Here is a 20,965-nt window from a genome sequence, read left to right as displayed (position 1 = left end):
TCAGAAATTCATTTAGAATACAATAATTTAGAAATTACTAGAATACTATAAGAGTTCTTTTCATCGGGAATTTCCTTCCAAAATTTCCGTTAAGAACTCTTCCAAAGCTTCCTTTAGTATTTCCTATTTATTTCTTCAATAATTTTCCTGAAATATTCTTCCAACATAATTTCCGAAATGTTTACTCTCGGAATTTCGGAAGAAATGCCGTGTGGCTTCACTAAGAGGATTTCCTGGAAGAAAGTTTCTAATGAATTACCAGGGAGAAATTTACAAAGGCCTTTCCAGAGAATTTTTAGAAGGAATTTCTAGATGTATGTCAAAAAGAAATCCTGGCGTAATTTTAAAAAGACTTTTCAAAGGATTTCCTAAAACATATTCTGAAGAAATTCATAAATCAATTGCTAAAGAAATTTACGAAGGATTTCTCCTAAAGCAATTTTCGAAGGTATTCCTGAAACAATTTCTGATGATATTCCAATAAAGAAATATCCGAAGAATTTTCCTCAGGTATTTTCAAAAAAAAATTCAAAGGAATTTTAAAGGACTTCTTAAATGAATTTTCAAAGGAAAGTCTAAAAAAATTTCTGAAGAAATTCTTAAAAGATTTCATTAAGTATTCTCCTTTGAATTTCCAAAAAAGATTTCTGGAAATATCTCTGAAGTTATTTTTAGAGGATTTTCTGGGGAAATCCATAGATGAAATTCCGAAAGCATTTTTGGAGGAATGTACAAAGATTTTCTTGAAGAAATTTAATAATATCGTAAATGCCTTAAGGACTATCTTTGAAAATTCCATTAGGAATTGTTGCTGGAAATTTCGGAAGAATTATTGGAGAAATTTCCGAGAGAATGGAATTTCCAATGGTATCCGAAGAAGTTCCTAAAATAATTTTTGAAAGAGTTCTGGCAGTACTCTTGATTTTATTTTTGGAAAAATCCAGAAGGTATTTCCCTAAAAATTATTTAAGATATATACAAAAAAATCAGAAGTTAATTTCTAAGGAATTCTTGCGAGCATCCAAAGAATTTTTGGTCAGTAGTAAAACCCGGTTTAAACTTTGAAAAACCATAAATTGTCGCAATTACAGTCTATCTATGATCAAACAGCAATTAAATTTCTTTGGAAAAATATTCCAAAAAATACCTGGTGACCTTTTCAATTATAGGCGATAAAATGCACTAACATTTCATTATACTTGAAACTGTCTGACATTTTTTTAATTGATTCACGTCTCCAATTATAAATGAACATATTACGCCAAACATTCAGGCGCCGCCAGTCAGTGGTTTCTGTAAGGGTTTTATGCAGAACTGTATTAAAACCTGCCATCCGCTGGTCGAGTGTACAATTGAAAATGTGCTAAATAAGTGCTCTATGTTCCGTGTCCTAATAATTCAAATATGTAAAATAATTGACAATCATTCTCATATTTTCCCGCATAAAAGTCGCACTTGTTTAATAATACTGACTTATGAATTTATTTCACTCTATCTCCTATTTGCAGCTTCCACCCGAGACCCGGAGATATCGGCTGACAGTGATGGATGTCCTGGTTGATTACATCCGGTACAAATGCTCGGCCCTGGCCGGGGAGCGGAATCCAGCGGTGCTGTTGGCCCAGTGCAATCAGATTGTGAGCAGTTTGTACATCATTTTCGACGGCGACAGTGAGTTCGTCACACTAACGCTGCTGAAGATGGATTTGCTGGCCGGCAGTGGTGCCGTGGCGCTAATGTATCCGGTGTTCGAGCAGATCTTGGCCAGCCAGGCGAGGTGCACCGGGGCAGCCGCCTCGCTCGACATCATGGATTATGTGCGGTTGCTGCTCTGCTATAAGAAATGGAAAGCAATGGTACCGGCCCGACGGGATAAGGATGCTATCAGTGCACTGGCGCTGAAGGTGCTCCCCCCACGCTGCCCTCAGGCCAAGACCAAGCAGGACCTGGCGTTCGTTCAGATGCTGCCAAGGGTGAGCGCCTCCGCCAAGGAACAGGAAGATGAAACCAGGTGAGCCTTGGTCGAATATGATGCACTTATAAATAATAATCTGGAGCAATGCATTCGTTGGGATGTAATTCGATATGAATCCTGGTGTATTGTAATAGAGACCTTTTGTTTCGATCCTTTCACCCATCATCAATTATATACGCTTGCCATGTATCTACGTGTTTCTACTCTTGGATATGAATTGATTCAGTCATTCACTTTAATTCAAATGCTTAGTGGATTTTTTCAATTTCGTTCATGAATCAGTGCTGACTACCGTTTTGACTCAACTCCCGAGCATGATTCATATTCTGGCCATTGGAATTTTAGTACCCTAAAACAAATTCTTTTATTTTAGGCTATTTACCTGTGAGTGTTTGGAATATGAGTCATGTTCGGAATTTGATTCGAAACGGTTTGTTGATATGGCCTAGATAAAAAAAACTCTGTTCTAAAATTGATCTATTGTAAATCCTACATATGTAAATCATAGATTCTATTTATTTCGTGATATCACCCGCTGCCTCTTCCCGAAATAAATATTCCATCTTCGCATTCTGCACAAATATATGTTGGTAATTTTCTCAGAAGGTGATAAATGATAAAGCGTTTTGGTACAGAAGTGCTCTGTCCAGATTTAATGCATTAATCACAACAAGCTTGCATACTTTTAGCAGTGATGGTTAAAGAGACAACGTGCATGTAGTTCGGGACAAAATGATTTATGAAGGATGAAATATATTCGGATGCACATTTGCAGTTTCATCAGCAGCATGGAACATGAGCGGAAGGGATCCATTAGCATTAATATGATGTGGTATGAAAGAGATTTTCTCCAGAAACGATTTGTTAACGTCGTTGGCAAAAGAATATTTGCGGCATCACTCGTGAGCACCACATTGGAATAGAGGGGTGACAAACATGAAAAAGAATATGTTTTGTGCATGCATTTTTGCAACTTGTGCATGGCGCGGAAATGAGATTATCTGGATTTCCGAAAAAGAGTGTTAACTTTAGGAATCTTTTTTCCAAACAACCAGTTTGTGCCAAATTTTGCATGCGCATTTTACAAAGACCTATGCGCCGATGCACTTTAAACCGGCAGCGCGTAGTGGCTAAAATCGTGTTTTAAGCGCGTTTATTTAATAGTACCTTTATCATGTGATTTAGCGTAATGACGTCTTCGAGACATTTTATCAGCAAGAGTCGACGCGCTTCTTTGGAGGTATGATCAATCCCCCTAAAATTGAGATGAGATTTTTTTTTTTTTACTTTACAACATAGAAGGTATACGTCTTCGCGAGAGTTGTAGCAAGAGTTCTCCTGAAAAACTTTGTCGAAGACATCAAGTTTATAATTCCGTTACTTTTGGAGAATTTTTACGTTTTATGCTGACAACCCCCTGACAATAGCCTTTCGTCATATCTTTTTCATTTTCATTTCTACATTTTATTCATATTCTAGAAAGTTTTAGATGATATTAAAATACGCTGTTTGGTGGCTGTTGTGACTCAAAAACTCAAAAAAATTAAAAAAATATAACAGTTTTATTGGAATTTTTAGCCATTTTTGATTTAATTGCTACTTGATAAGGGGCAAATTGTGGCAGTCAATCTCATACGCATAACAAAGTACAAGTATTGAACTTTAAATTAATACCTGAACTGTAGAGTTGTAAGCGGATGTAAGAGATCGATCGAAATTAATTTATTGGCTTTTTCGGTGATAATTATACTACTCAAAGCGAAAGGGAGTAGATGAAAGTAATGAAGATACAGATTCGATTGACACCGCAAGCGAGCGGCAAGTGTGAAATGAATAGAAACTGAAGATTAGCAGAGGGCCATATGAGAGAACAAACATTGTTGAAATCGCTGTTATTCTGCCTAACGTCCACCCAGGAACGGCTTGGATAGTGACGTTGTGATCACTGTACCAAGACAGGCAAAATAACAGCGATTTCAACCTGCTAAAGTGCTGTTCGGCAAGCGTAAACAGTTCTATTGATTCGTGGCATATTTTCCGAGATTCATACAAGAGCGCGCTAAATCTCTTCAGGCATAACTCTCGCAAGCTCATACTTTGCCCAAATTGAATCTTATTCGAACTGTATTTCATCAATTTTTCGCCAAATGGATTCTATAATTAGGAAAGCTTTGATCACCGCGTGACTTTATCGAAATTAATTTATTGGCTTTTTTCGGTGATAATTAATGATTCGGTGTCAATCGAATCTGTATCTTCATTACTTTCATCTACTCCCTTTCGCTTTGAGTAGTATAATTATCACCGAAAAAAGCCAATAAATTAATTTCGATAAAGTCACGCGGTGATCAAAGCTTTCCTAATTATAGGATGTAAGAGATGTTTCATCAAAAACGATTTCCCTATGCAAGGTAGAAATCAATCACACAAGGAGTGGGTGAACCAATGCACCATGCGTCTCCATATGTTTGTATGCTTATACATACATCGAACATGTTCAAAGCTTGTTTGCATGAAAAGCAATGTCTCCAAAAGCAATGGAATTACGAACTTGGTGTCTTCGACAAAGTTTTTCAGGAGAACTTTTGCTATAACTTGTAGAAGATGCATACCTTTCATGTTGTAAAGTGGAAAAAATAAATGTTTCATCTCACTTTTAGGGGGATTGATCATAAGGCTGAATATCTCCAAAGAAGCGCGTCGACTTACTGATAAAATGTCTCGAAGACGCTATTACGCTAAATCACATAATAAAGGTACTATTAAATAAACGCGCTAAAAACACGATTTTAGACACTGTGCTGCCGTAATCAGAAAAAGTGACGTATACGCCATTTTCCACAATTGGTGTTAACAAGTTCTACTCATCGAGCTCTTTAACAGAAAAATGGAAAACATGCATGTTGTGAAATGGCAGTTACGTCACTTTTCCAGATTACGGCAGTGTGCAGCGCCGGCCGTGTCTGAATGCAGGTCAATTAAGGAATAGGTGGGGAAATGTTGACATGATACTCACTTTGATAGAAACCGATGAGTCATCTGCACTTCCAAGAGAAATCACCGGGATGTTGGATATATGGGGTGAAAGTGTGTAACCGACGGTTCCAAATTATTGCTTGCGACTCCATCTCAAGCACATTTAATTACAATCCAAGGATGACGCTGCCTAATATGCTCATGGAGAAACATTAATATATCTCACTCTCCCAACCAAAACGATCCCACTTCCCCAACCACTCTAAGCTTCATCGAATCTATCGAGCAGTAGTTTGAGCGCCGGCAAAAGATTCTTAGCCGATGAGGCGGTCTTAGGTAGGGCAGGGGTATAGTACTCACGCTTGTGCACTTATTTTTTTACGACAGGGTCGGGTCTGGTCTTATTTCTTATGGGAAATATTGAAATCGTTAGCTCAGCTTTTAGCTCTGTCCAAGTTCTTCTGTTCTGAATACTTAGTGGAATTAATTACAATTTGTATGCTTTTTGAACTATTATAGGTCTAGAACAGGAGATACCCATTTTATTAGTAGCGCATTAGTAGCAAAACCTTGATTATTTCTAATGGTTAGTATTGTTAGAAGATAATTGTGTTAAAATGTCTAAAATTCTTATTGCTTTCTTGCGGTAGGGTGAAGTTATATCAAAATACCCAAACTCCAAGCTGCGCTACTGGGTGTTGAACCGGCTTTCCCTTCTTTCGACCCTGGAGATATTTTCGTTCTCTCAGCATAGCCAAGGGGGTTATACAGGGGATGGACAAAATAATTAGGATAGGCAAATTTTGGGTAAAATTAGATGTGTTGTAACTATCTTGGTTATTATCCGATTTTGACAATTCAGGTATGCCCGAACTAGAAAATTAATGCAGTTTGACGGTATGTCCATGGAACCGACTATGACCACCGGATTCCGGAGATATTCCGGGTTTTTCGGAGGTAGGTTCAAAACCGTAAATTTGATATGGATATTAGGAGAAGTTGTGGTTAAAAATTGAATAATATTAGTAACCACAAATGAAGTAGGGCTCTTGCTGATTGGAACCATATATTGAGATTTGGAATCGGACCAGAATCAAGTGAGATATGGCCATTTCTTTAAAATCGGTTCCGATCGATACTTATCAAAGGGGTCAGGCCACAACTTCATTTGAATCTCGCTTTTTGATAGATCGGCCACTATGATTTCATTCTAGAAGGGCTCTAATGTGTCCAGAATAAAAAACGAATTGAATAAACGGATCCTGGAGTCGCTGGGATGTCCCCGGGGAACCTGTGAATGGGGACATTTAAGCTTTAGCACCAAAATCAGTCATTCGACGGCTCTTTTTTCATGGTTTTCGATCAGGAAGCGAAGTATGAATAGAAAATGGTCCATTGACGGTTCTGACCGCTTCCAGGATCTACGGATTGGCCCCGGGGAACCTGTGGAAGGGGACATTTTAGTTTTACCACCAAAACCAGTCGTTCGTCGGCTCTTTTTTATGGTTTACGATCAGGAAGCGAAGTATGAATATAAAATGGTCCATTGTCGGCTCTGACCGCTTCCAGGATCTACGGATTGGCCCCGGGGAACCTGTGGAAGGGGACTTTTTAGTTTTACCACCAAAACCGGTCGTTCGACGGCTCTTTTTTCATGGTTTTCGATCAGGAAGCGAAGTATGAATATAAAATGGTCCATTGACGGCTCTGACCGATTCCAGGATCTACGGATTGGCCCCAAGGAACCTGTGGAAGGGGACATTTTAGTTTTAGCACCAAAACCAGCCATTCGACAGCTCTTCATTCATGGTTATCGATCAGGAAGCGAAGTACGAAAATAAAATGGATCATTGACGGCTCTGACCGCTTCCAGGACCCAAGGATTGCCCCCGGGGAACCTGTGGAAGGGGACATTTTAGTTTTACCACCAAAACCGGTCGTTCGACGGCTCTTTTTTCATGGTTTTCGATCAGGAAGCGAACTATGAATATAAAATGGTCCAGTGACGGCTTTGACCGATTCCAGGATCTACGGATTGGCTCCGAGGAATCTGTGGAAGGGGACATTTTAGTTTTAGCACCAAAACCAGCCATTCGACAGCTCTTCATTCATGGTTATCGATCAGGAAGCGAAGTACGAAAACAAAATGGATCATTGACGTCTCTGACCGCTTCCAGGACCCAAGGATTGCCCCCGGGGAACCTGTGGAAAGGAACATATAAGTTTTAGCACTAAAATCAGTTATTCGACGGCTCTTTTTATAGGTTTTCGATCCGGAAGCAAGGTAGCAAAGTAAAAGGACCAATGACAGCTTTGACCGCTTCCAGGACCTACTGGTTGCCCCCGAGGAACCTGTGGAAGGGGACATTTTAGTTTTTACACCAAAATCAATCATTCGACAGCTCTTCTTTAATATAAGCAAACTATTAATATAAAATTGACCATTGATGACTCTGACCGCTCTCAGGACCTACAGATTCCCCCCGGAAAACCAGTGGAAAGGAACATTTAAGTTGCAGCCCCAAACGCAATGTCTCGACGGCTTTTTTTTTCGTGATTTTGATCAGAAAGCGAAGTATGAGTATAAATTGGACCATTAATGGATCTGACCGCTTCCAGGACTTACGGATTGCCCCCGGGGAACTGTGGAAGGGACATTTTAGTTTTAGCACAAAAACCAATCATTGGACGGCTCTTTTTTCATGGATTTCAATCAGAATGTGAAGTATGATCAAAAAATGGACCATTGACGACTCTGACCGTTTTCTGGACTAACGGATAGCTCACGGGGAACCTGCCTACTTCATACTTCGCTTCCTGATCCAAAGCCATGAAAACAGAGCCGTTGTATGACTAGTTTTGGTGCTAAAACTAAAATGTCCCCTTCCACAGGTTTCCTGGACCAATCTGTAGGCCAGAAAGCGGTCAGAGCCCTCAATGGTCCCTTTTATATTCATTTCTCGATTCCTAATCGAAACCACTAGAAAAGAGACGTCGAATGGCTGGTTATGATGCCTAAAATAATACACAAATTCTCCAGGAGCAATCCGTGGGTCTTGGAAGCGGTCAGAGCCGTCAATGGACCATTTTATATTCATACTTCGCTTCCTGATCAAAAATCGAATGACTGGTTTTAGTGCTAAAACTAAAATGTCCTCATTCATAGAATCCTCGAAGGCAATCAGTAGGTCCTGGAAGCGGTCAGAGCCGTCAATGGTAATTTTTAATTCATATTTCGCTTCCTGGTCGAAATCCATGAAAAAAGAGCCTTCGAATGACTGGGTTTGATACTAAAACTAAAATGTCCCCTTCAACAGGTTCCCCGGGGTCCAATCCGTAGGTCCTGGAAGAGGTCAGAGCCGACAATGGATCATTTTATATTCATACTTTGCTTTCTGATCGAAAACCATGAAAAAAGAGCAGTAGAATGACTGGTTTTGGTGCTAAAAACTAAATGTCCTCTTCCACAGGTTCCTCGGAGGCAACCAGTAGGTCCTGGAAGCAATCAGAGCCATCAATGGACCACTTTATATTCATACTTCGCTTCCTGATCGAAAACCATGAAAAAAGAGCCGTCGAATGACTGGTTTTGGTGGTAAAACTTAAATGTCCCCTTCCACAGGTTCCCCGGGGCCAATCCGTTAGTCTTGAAAGCGACCAGGGCCGTCAATGGATTATTTTATATTCATACTTCGCTTCCTGATCGAAAACCATGAAAAAAGAGCCTTCGAATGACTAGTTTTGGTGCTAGAACTAAAATGACTCCTTCCACAGGTTCCCAGGGCCAATCCAGAAGCGGTCAGACCCGTCAATGGACCATTTTATATTCATACTTCGCTTCTTGATCGAAAACCATGAAAAAAGAGCCGTCGAATGACTGGTTTTGGCGGTAAAACTAAAATGTCCCCTTCCACAGGTTCCTTGGGGCCAATCCGTAGGTCCTGGAAGCGGTCAGAGCCGCCAATGGACCATTTTATATTCATACTTCGCTTCCTGATCGAAAACCATGAAAAAAGAGCCGTCGAACGACTGTTTTTTGGTAAAACTAAAATGTCTTCTTCCACAGGTTCCCCGGGGCCAATCCGTAGATCCTGGAAGCGGTCAGATCCGTCAATGGACCATTTTCTATACATACTTCGCTTCCTGATCGAAAACCATGACAAAAGAGCCGTCGAATGACTGATTTTGGTACTAAAACTTAAATGTCCCCATTCACTGGTTCCCCGGGGACCTCCCAGCGACTCCAGGATTCGTTTATTCAATTGGTTTTTCATTCTGGACACATTAGAGGCCTTCTAGAATAAAATCATAGTGGACGATCTATCAAAAAGCGAGATTCAAATGAAGTTGTGGCCTGACCCCTTTGATAAGTATCGATCGGAACCGATTTTAAAGAAATGGCCATATCTCACTTGATTCTGGTCCGATTCCAAATCTCAATATATGGTTCCAATCAGCAAGAGCCCTACTTCATTTGTGGTTACTAATATTATTCAATTTTTAACCACAACTTCTCCTAATATCCACCTCAAATTTACGATTTTGAACCTACCTCCGAAAAACCCGGAATATCTCCGGAATCCGATGGCCATAGTCGGTTCCATGGACATACCGTCAAACTGCATTATTTTTCTAGTTCAGGTATGCCTGAATTGTCAAAATCGGATAATAACTAAGGTAGTTACAACACATCTAATTTTACCTAAAATTTGCCTATCCTAATTATTTTGTCCATCCCCTGTAAGTGTGACACTGCTCGTTTTGGTAAACGGTATGCCGTGTATAGCGTGTAGTTTGATTGATTTTAAACAAACACATTCGAACGAACACCAATTATTATAATTATCAACCGCACTACTCAGAACAAAATTTCGATGACCGGCCGATCGTTCTGCTTACTGAAGAAAACACGATCGGACTCGATACAAATTTTTACTTTACGATTAATTGACTCACCCGCACAAAGCAGAACAGAACTTTGATGACCGGCCGATGGTTCTGCTTACTGAAGAAAACACGACCGGACTCGATACATATTTTTACTTTCTGATTAATTAACTCATCCGCACAAAGCAGAACAAAACTTTGATAATCGGCCGATGGTTGTGCTTACTGAAGAAAACACGATCGGACTCGATACAAATTTTTACTTTACGATTAATTGACTCACCCGCACAAAACAGAACCAAATTTTTATGACCGGCCGATCGTTCTGCTTACTGAAGAAAGCATGTCCGGACTCGATACAAATTTTTACTTTCTGTAGCGCCGAAATTTTTCAAATGTATAAGCAAATCTCTCAAAACCACCCCCTGGCTACGACACTGAAATTATTTCAACGGCGCGGTTAAAAAATTGCAGCGGTGCGCCGGTCAAAAATGGTGGCGGCGGCGCTGCATAAAAATCGTCGGCGGCCGCGGCGCTCAGCTTTAATTTTACGAAGCCCTTATTAGTATTACACAGAGAAAAAAAAGTTGGGATTCCAACATTTTTTAATATTATTTAAAACATGTGGTGAATTTGGTATTATTGAGAGCAGAACCTTTTTAGTCAAATGCAAAATTGATAGATTTGAGAGTTTTCGTTCAGTTCAAAACCCTTATTTTCACAGAATAGAAATAGTGAAATAATCAAACTTACTTAACCATTTCACATTTTTGGCAAGTCTGGCAGGATAAAACAATGTAACTGGCAGCCCATGATTGTCTGTGACAGTTGCAAGAAAAGATTGAAACAGAAATAAACTCTCGTTCTAAGTGTAAACTATAGAGGACGATTGTCGCTGCGGTTCCCTTTGTTATCGTCCCCAATCATGTTGGGTACCTACCTGTCAAAACGTACTGATTTTTCCTTCGTTGATATTCAGTGCCCTATACTCACCAGCAAAAGATGTTTCGCTAGTGACGACAGCGACAATCTTCCTCTATACTAATTAATGATTTAAGTGTTTTACTTCTACGTGAAGTTAAATTATTTACAATGATATGGAAATGCTAATATCATCTTCCAAACTTAGACGTACATGTTCATGATAGAATTAGAGGCGAAAGTATAGAATTGATAGTTCCGTTAGGATACGGCAGGCATGAAGAATGTTTTTATAGAAGTCGATAGAAAATCCTTCCGCACCCGATGGCATATGAGCAAATCAAACCGCCTTCCTTAAATTGAAAGCAACGCCAACCTGTTGTTTTGACAAAATACATAGGTATTTAGCTTTAACAAGACAATGTCAATTTAACGAATCTATGACAAAAGGTCGAAAGACAAAAGGTCGGAAGGACAAAAGGTCGAAAGACAAAAGGACTAAAAGACAAAAAGTCGAAAGCATTAAAGGTCGAAAAAGACAAAAAGTCAGAAAGGACAAGAGGTCGAAAGGGACAAAAGGACGATCAAGAACAAGTTGATAACAAGTTGGGTGTATTCCAAAAGAATTTATGAAATGCATTTAACTTCAAGCAGAAATAAAACACTCATCACATCAATCAAACTTGAAGAATGAGCAATTTTCAAAGAAGGAGTAATTACTGTGAAACAATATTATGAATATCTAGATAGTTCTGTAAGAGATAAAAAGATTGTTGATTTAGGAAATGAATAAAACTTGTATTGCGCGAGACAGAATTGTCCTATACAGTTGGTAAAAAAGTTGCTCTTTTATTTTAAACTATTTTTAGCAACTGAATAAAATTCATTCAATGAGCAGAGGAAACTGTGGTGCTAAATTGTCTCTCTCTGTTTCAGTTCCTTGTCCATTTCGACCTTCTGTCCCTTTCAACCTTTTGATCTTATTGATCTTTAGTTTCTTTCAACCTTTTGTCTCGTTAGACGTTCTGTCCTTTTCGACCTTTTGTCCCGTTCGACGTTTGGTCCTTTCGACCTTTTGTCCATTTCGACCTTTTGTCCTTTTCGACCATTTGTACCTTCGACCTTTTGTCTTTCGACTTTTTGTCCTTTCGACCTTCTGTCCCTAACCCCAATTTAACAACTCGGCTCTTGTCGAAGTTTATATCGGAGTGAAATTTTTGCATTGGTAGATTTAACAGTCTTATACTTTCTACTGAAAATCACTAACTGATTTTCTCAAATTTACCAACGTTTCTTTTAATTTCACCAACGTTTTTTTTTTTGTGTGTAGCAAGCATTGCAATTCTGTGCATTCCTTTTAAGTTTCGGCTAAGTTGTCTTCGATATTTATCGTTGATGTCCTGCAGGTAGCAAAATAAAATTCCCACAGACAATTGAAAATATTCCATAAAAAACAACACGAAATTTCAATTAGGACATCAGGGTAGAACTAGATCTTTGCGCCGACGCCACCGTTTAAAAATAATCGGTGCGCCTCCGTATGAAAATTGACCACGCCACTGAATATTTTTTTAAGTACCTCGCCAATGGCACTTTTACCGATAAGTCAAGATTTATCTAGCTTCTGTCAGAAATACATATTTTCAGCCCCCTGTAGACCCAACAAAATTGAAAGCTGATGAAGGGCTTATTTCATTAAAACAGACTTTTCAGCTAAAAAAGTAGCTTATTCAGCCAAAATTGTTTGTAGGGGAACCACTAATTCCCTTGTTATACAACCTATGCATCGTCAAACAAAACAATAATTGTTCAAATAAAATCCACATGATATTTAATTATTCAGAAATTAAGGGAACTTCTTCGTCAAATTGTACTACAATACTGCCGCCTGAAAATTTTCAGAATTTTATTTGAAAACTGTTTGGAAACTCGACAATCTTTTTTTCTTATTATTTATGAACTAATACGTCTACTTCTAGCATTTCTTCAGAAACTCTTTTAGGAATTCCTACGAAAAAATTTCCTTCAAGTTCATCGGGAAATTCATTCAAGAATTTATACAAAAATTTCTTCTGAATTTCAAACCAGAATTTCCTTTACGAATTTTTATCTTAAAATCATTTATGAACTTCTTCGGATATATCCACAAAAATTCCGTCGGGAATTCTTCATGAAAAGGGAATTTTCCGAAGCAGTTGCTTGAGAAAATCTTTAGAGAAATTGACTAGAAGGTCATATCAAAATTATATTAACATATGTTATTATGTTATACACAATTTTTATAACAAAATTTGTTAGAAACATGGTGCAGGATGTTGTTAAAATATCTAAATTTCTATCAAAAATTACACTACTAGAATCAAAAAACTATCAAATTTTGTTAGAATTTCATCATAAAAATAACATATTTTGTTAGAAATTTATAACAGAATCAGTTACAAAATATATTGTTCCTGTGCAGTTGGAAATTTTTACAGGTCATGATAGGTCTCCAGATTGTGATCAACAATCAGCAATTTTTGCTTTTGTCTGAACAAGAATGTTTTTCAAGAACATAAAACTAGCAACATTATAAATTAGGCAACCTTTTCAAATTACATTAGCGTTGTGTTATCCATGGCTGGGAGACTGCTACATCTATTTTAATTGCCTGCTGTTGGGCGATTCAGTGTTAAGCATTTTTTATATCATATTATGATAAAATCCTGTTACAACATTTGAAAGACAATGGATACTAAGAACAAAATTGTATCAAAATAAGTTTTAAATATCAGAATATATTAAAATTGTGTTCAGTTTTTGTTATGCTCTTCTAGTCGGGTGTCCAGGGGAACATAAAGAGATATTTCTGGAAGAGTTTTTAAAGGAATTTTCGCGGATATTCTGATAGGTACTATTGAGAGAATTCTAGGAGAATTTTGAAATAATTCCAAATCATTTAGGGTTTTCTGGACGAATTCTTGAAGAAATTCTGAAGAAGTTTCCGTGAGATATGCCGCGTAGATTCTTGGAGGAATTTGTGAAGGAGTTGTTGAAAACAAAATCGGATGAATATTTAAACAAATTGCCGGAGAATTAATTTCCACAAGCATTTACAGTATACCCCCGCTGATCCGACAAATGTATGGCCTGATTATCGGGGTTTCTCTCGCTAATCCGGCTGTCAAACCCATTCAAATGAACCAAAACAAAATCTCAGCAGAAATCTGAAAACTGACAGCATAATGTGTTCAAATGGGTTTTGATACTTTTTAATCCGGAAAATTCCGAATTAGCGAGATCCGGACCCGACCAGTTGATAGTAACAGCTTTATATCAGAACCTGTTATTCTGTTACAGCAGTTTTTTATAACTGAGGTTGTTATAAAACATGTAGTAGTAGTTAAAATAACAAAAATTGTAACAAAATCTCTTCTAGTTTCAACAAAAATATTACTAAATATGTTATTAATTAAACAAAAATATAACTCAATGTGTTACATGAAAAGGGGTGAAAATAGCTTATACTGTAACACATTATGTTATTGAAAAGATTATGAATATCCATAATGTAGGCAATTAACATTGTCCAGATGGTTCAACTTTGAATGTAAGTTCAAGTTATACTGAAGCTGGTACCTTCGTTTTTTTTCAATTCCTATCTACTATAAATGTAGGCATTTATTTGCCTTTCTCGTACAACTAAGTTGTACCGAAAGGCTATCATTTCACTCCGCAAACGAACTTTTTATAGAAGCCTCTGAGACCCATAGTATTATATATCAATCGACTCAGCTCGACGAGCTGAGCACATGTCTGTTTGTCCGTGTGTATGTATGTGTGTATGTGTGTGTGTATGTGTGTGTATGTGTGTACACAAAAGCTATAAAAAACATTAGACAACTTTTCGTATAGTAATCCTCAACCGATTTTCTCGCAACAAGTTTTATTCGACAGTGGACAAAGCCTTGTTGATCACTATTGAATTTTATAACGATCGGTCATTGCGTTTAAGAGTTATGAAGAAAATGGTACATCGGACCATATAAACACCATATAAGGTTGGTGTCTTAACTAAATGCGAGAAAGGCACCACCAACGCTAGGTGGATTAATCTGGGTTTTTTTCGGTGAAAATGAACATAACACATTATGTTATAATCATGTTATGACGATCATGAAATTTTCTTACCAACATCTTTGACAGAGAATTTAAAACAAAATTATTGCAAGTTTTGTTATTTGTAACACATATTGATATAATTGTGATACAATTTTGTTATGACTAACTGATCGGGGACTTACGAGTCGTCGGACTAGTGAGGTCCGGATAAACGGGGGGATACTGTATTTGTGAACGACTTTCCAGGATCCTTGGAAGAATTCCCGCGTTAGATTTTTTTTAGATCTAGATTTCGCAATTTAATTCCCATAAGAATTCCTGGGCAATTTCCCGAAAGAATTCCAGGGAGGTGGGTTTACTGGAATTCCATGTGAATTTCGGAAGAAATTCAGAAGGAATATCGTGGTAATTTCTATAGGGTTTGCGAAGTAATTTATGAAATGTTTCTGGAGGAGTTTTTGGAGGAACTCCAGGGAGAGTTTTTGGAGAAATACAATGGGTAATTATTTGAGAAGTTACAGGCAAACTGAGCAAACTTCCTAAAGCATTCATATAGGAACTTCCGAAGGTACTTCCATAACAACATTGCAAGGAATTACCCGAAGAATCCCTGTAGGCACTCCCGGAAAAAATCTTGGTAGAATTCCTGGAGAAACTCCAGAAGAAGCTTCCGGAGGAATTATTGGAGGAACTTTCAGACGAATGTCTGGAGGAACTTCCGGAAGAGTTTCTGGAGGAATTTCCAGAAGAGTTCCTGGAGGAGCTTGCGAGAGAATTCCTGGAGGAACTTCCGGAGAAATTCCTGGATGAATTTCCGGAGAATTGACTGGATGAACTTCCAGAGGAATTCCTGGAGAAACTCTTGGAGGAACTTTCGGAGGAATTCCTGGAAGTTGCTCCTGAGCAATTTCTGGAGGAACTTCCGAAGGAATTCCTGGAGGAGATTCCTGAGGAATTCCTGGAGAAGATTCCTGAGGAATTCCCGGAGGAACTTCCGGAGGAATTCCTGGAGGAACTTCCGGAGGAATTCGTGTAGCAACTTCAAGAGCAATTCCTGGAGAAACTCTTGGAGGAACTTTCTGGAGGTTGCTCCTGGGGAATTCCTGGAGGAGGTTCCTGAGGAATTTCTGGAGGAACTTCTGGAGGTGTTCTCGGAGGAACTTCCATGAGCGATAATTTCAGGTGTCTGTTCGCAGATTTGCCTTCCACCCCTTTAGAAAAAAAAAAACACATGCAAAAATTCTTAGTATGATTTTCTTTCGTTTAAGGGATAAGTCTCATGGAGGGTTCCGTAGCGTAGTTGGGTACACGTTCGCCTTATAAGCAAATGGCTATGGATTCGACTCCCAGCTCTTCCACCAAACCCAGTCACCGGAAGCGCAGTCCGTACGGTGGCGTTTTGTTGAACGCGCCTCACCAACACGGCTGCCTGATGACAATTGACAAATCTGTTCTTCTCGGAGGCATTCCCCCAACGTACCTCGAGAAATGGCAACCGAACAAAGTCACGATTATTGGATTCACCATATGGACAAATGGACTCACGATGGAATGAACTGGCAACGATAACAATAATGAATGATGGATATCTAAAAATAGATTAATGCTGTCCAATGAGCAGCTCGAAGTAGCTCAAAGTTATTCCCATCCCTCTCATGTCAATTTTTTGACAAAAAAGAACGAGCAGGACGAGAACAACTTTGAGGTACTTCGAGCTGCTCATTGGACAGTGCTATACTGTGTGGAATCTGTACAGCAGAATACCACATTAGAGCACGGCACTGTAGCGGGTATGAACACAGAATGCCTATACCAAATAAATGTAGGGGCTGTCCATATACCACGTGGACAGGTTTTGGTCACTCTTCTAAGATACCCCCTCCTCCAGCGTGGACAACTGCTCAAACAAATTTTCAAAAAAAAAATATGAATCATGGATACTTTCCATACACCTAATCCCCCTAAAATGTCCACGTGGTATATGGTACAGCCTCTGAATAAAAAAAGGGGGAAGAGTCTCATGACTTTTCGAACTTTGGTCCTATAAAACACTTATAGTGTTGTGCACTAATCGACTAAGGTCGACGAACTGTCTGTCCGTGTGCATGTGTTTGAACAAAAGATAAAGAAAACGATTTCCTTGACCGATTTTGACAAGTAATTGCATTTAAAAGTTACAAAGAAAATGGCATATCGCATCAGGTTGGTGCTACGCCTAAAAGCGAGAAAGGCAATATCCTAGTAGTGTAAAGTAATCGAAAGGGTTTTTTCAACAAAAGGTAACCAATGTCCTATCGAATCACATTCCAAAAAAGGAACAGCGACCTGTTGCTGCTCTCATCATTGAGTGCCGTGATTGAACACATTCATATGAAATCTGCTTATTCCCAACCTCTCCCTATTGTATTCGGTACACTGTAACAAGCCACAAACCCCAAAGGGCAACTAGCGTTAAAATTTGCTTCTTTGTTTCTCCGTGACAGGTTCCTCCTGGCGAAGGATTTGATGGAAATCGAACAACTTTGTGCAATTTATTTCCGTGAATATGAAAAGCGATTTTTCCAGCGAAACGTACCGAAAGCGGTAAGTCATCCGTGTCCGCTAACCGAATCTATTCAATTTCAGTTTTTTCTCAGTTAACGACATCACCAAACTCGGTTACACACCCACCACTCAGAATTGATGTATTATCTGCAGCCGCAGAACAACGATGGAAGGAACAAAAGTTACATCAATCGCAATTAAATTGCGCAACGATACCACATACAGTAACAATGCCGCCAGAGTAGATGCGTCCGAGAGGCGACAAAAAAATTACCCAAAAAAAAATTATGAAAATCAAATGCTTTGTACAAACGCATCTATTCTGGTTGCTCGCTTACTAAGGGATCCTGAACGGATCTCCATCATGGGCGGCTGCCCACCTCAACCTGTTGGCAGGTTTGATTTTGGTCTTCTTTTGTTCTGCCTCTGCTGCGTTGTCTTAGAGGTTCCAGTCCAACGTTGGTTTTATCCATTCGCTTGTTCTGCTTTCGATTGCGCCCTTCTGTTGGATATCCAATTGTGAAGCTTCCATGTTCGAATTATATCCCGTAGACGTCTGTTCATGAGCTCCTTCAACCGTTGACTGTTCTCCTCTGATGCAAACCACGTATCACTAGCATATTGGTGTATATATTTCACGCTGGATTCTGGAACGTTGACTGATGTGAATGTGTATATGTTTATGGACTCTTTGTTTTGTTGATCCGTGTAACTACATATGTCGATCTCGATCCTGCGGTCTGACGTTTTCCCCACGCTTGGCTTCTGTATAGTTGAAAGAGGACGCTGCTCAAAGAGTTTATTTCATTAGGATTGGTTAATAAATCTGTTGATGTGGAATTTTCAGAAGGTCGTTAAGCTTACTCTGCATGTCAGAGCGTTGTTGGGCTAGGAATTTCTCCATGGTAATAAGCAGTCGTTCATAGATTCCAAGATTTTGTACACTACGATGTGAGAAAACGTGAGAATGCTGACATCAGACAAAACATCGTTTTGTAACCTTGGCCCTGTCTGCCGATAATGTCGACGGTTTTTAGGAACTTTTTTGTGTCATGGCATTCCACATCGGTTGAAAGGGTCGACCTTGGAATCAAGCCTACTACCGCCCTTAATCAAAACATCCTGTTTGGAAGTCTTCTTCAAGATGCTTTACATCAAGTCGTTCGGCAAGTCGCAGTATCCTTGAATTTCGAATCAATTTTGAGCATTTCTGCTTATACATAATCATGCTGTGGATGGCCGTTTTGTTCTCTAGTAAAGATAGAGCTTCAGAGTATCGGTAAAGATCATTTCGAAATGTTAGTGGCCTGACTGGCACTTGGAAAAGCTCTTCGAAGTGCACGAATCAGCGCTTCACGCCATCAGTTTGCAGCTGACCAGCCACACCTTGAACGGACATAATCGCATTTATATTCTTCCCGCTCTCGCGTGTAGTAGACAAATTCTACAATTCCAGCGGCTTTATTTCCTCCGTCTGATAGAAAGCTCACTTAAACACGCCTATCTATGAGCGCTTCACTTCCGTCTCCAAGACCAAGTATTGTTGACGGGCTAAAACTTTGGGTCATCTGATTGTTGATCACTCAGAAAAATATATTAAGCTCTTTTAGTGGAATGTATTAAACCGTCTAAGACGAATTAAGTACTGTCCATTTAATTCCACTAGTTAATTTTCGTTATCTTTGCAGATACGTATTTCGACCACAACTGTGTGGTCGTCTTCAGTCTTGTACTCGACTCGACTTGAAGAAAACAATCGCAACTTACACTATTTATACTACGCTAGGTACCTAATCTAATCTTATTTGCCTACTTTATTTACCTATACTGTAAATTACTTTATTGTTTAGGTAGAAACTTGAAGAGCCAAGAGCTGCCATTTCCCTGATCCTTATTCAACAGCGCTGTTTGTACCTGTCGGTGGATTTCCAAACTCTCAGCTACATCGAGTTTCCATGGGGAAGAGACATTTCTTAAAATCTTAAGAAATGTCTCTTCCCCATGGAAACTCGATGTAGCTGAGAGTTTGGAAATCCACCGACAGGTACAAACAGCGCTGTTGAATAAGGATCAGGGAAATGGCAGCTCTTGGCTCTTCAAGTTTCTACCTAAACAATAAAGTAATTTACAGTATAGGTAAATAAAGTAGGCAAATAAGATTAGATTAGGTACCTAGCGTAGTATAAATAGTGTAAGTTGCGATTGTTTTCTTCAAGTCGAGTCGAGTATAAGATATTGAAGACGACCACAGTTGTGGTCGAAATACGTATCTGCAAAGATAACGAAAATTAACTAGTGGAATTAAATGGACAGTACTTAATTCGTCTTAGACGGTTTGTTGATCACTGTTTGCAGCTTTGGCTTCTTTTTGTTTCTCTAGCTTTTTCAATTTCATAGGTATCTAGTTCTCAAAACGTTTCATTGTGGTGTTTTCCTTGTCCAAATTTCGGAAAATCCGTGCAATGCGCACGGTTCGCGTTTATTCAGCTTAAGAAGGTTTCAATTACGATTCCGGTTGTCGCAGTAAAGTATGACAGAGCGAGCCTCTATCACTATGCTCTTGTTACCAAAGAGCTTTGCTAACAGCTTTCCGCTTACACTTTTTACTCCGATACCATGGCCTTCTTTGATGCGCTCACAGTTCGAGTTGTCGGAATCGATCTTCGCGTTGAAATCTCCCATATGATTCTGCAGTGTCTGTATGAAACCTCAATCTGATGACAGATTAGTAGTTCTTCGTGTAGGGCTCAGGAGCAGACAACCAAACACGAACGCAAAGCTTGTCGGAGTCAGTGGATAGTACTACTATAGAACAAAAGTTCATTCGACAAGGACCGAATTCATTCGTGACGTCATGCTGCAAAATCTAATTAGGTTCTGCAGCATGACGTCACGAATGAATTCGGTCCTCGTCGAATGAACTTTTTTGACAGTTCAGTAGTACTTTCCACTGACTCCGACAAGGATCGAGTTCGTGATTGGTTGGCTGCCCCCGAGTCCAACGCGAAGTACTACTAATCAGTCATCAGTTTGAGGTTAGATACAGACGCTGCAGAACCTAATGGACCTTTTTCTTTTCCTTCTTCTTATCGGTTGGAAAAGTGACATCCGCTACGGGCGGAATATTTCAGTGAACTCGGAGTATTTTAGTTTACCGTATGTTCAAGTCGAATTTCGAAAAAAAAAGTCGAGTCGAAGTCGAAAAAATACCCGCAGCGGATCTTACTGAAAATCGGCGCGTGCATCAACTGGCCCTAGAATCTCAACTTTCAAGCGACAAACCTCATTAGCAGTTTGTGCTAGAGTTGAAACGTGTCATACTCGAATTCTTGTCCGTTGTTTCGTCTTGTTTTCACTCTTTGTCGGTTTCAAGATGTTTCAGTAGCAATGAGTTGTGAGCTTAAAATTCCGTTTGTCATCAAAAGTAACCAGAGAAAAGGATTTATTTTTCAGCCGCTGGATTCCAGGACAGATGCTTTTCGAGACGTATTTCCCTGGTGATTGGATCAGGTCATCAGTAGTTCAGGAATGCGTGATCAAGAGGTTTGCTAGGACAGGAGA

The 20,965-nt window shown here is 39.2% G+C and overlaps 1 protein-coding gene across 1 annotated transcript in view; it reads left to right on the top strand.

The window, feature by feature from the left end:
- Positions 1-20,965, top strand: part of LOC134215691 (uncharacterized) — a 350,826-nt gene that overhangs the window by 276,108 nt on the left and 53,753 nt on the right. Inside the window, exons 4-5 of the mRNA XM_062694820.1 lie at positions 1,509-2,011; positions 17,344-17,443. Coding sequence (XP_062550804.1) covers positions 1,509-2,011; positions 17,344-17,443 — 603 coding nt within the window. The remainder of the gene's footprint in view (positions 1-1,508; positions 2,012-17,343; positions 17,444-20,965) is intronic.

This window comes from Armigeres subalbatus, chromosome 2, assembly GCF_024139115.2.
Source record: "Armigeres subalbatus isolate Guangzhou_Male chromosome 2, GZ_Asu_2, whole genome shotgun sequence".
Lineage (NCBI taxonomy): Eukaryota > Metazoa > Arthropoda > Insecta > Diptera > Culicidae > Armigeres > Armigeres subalbatus.
Note: the sequence above shows the minus strand (reverse complement) of the source record. Positions and strands in the feature narration are given on the sequence as shown.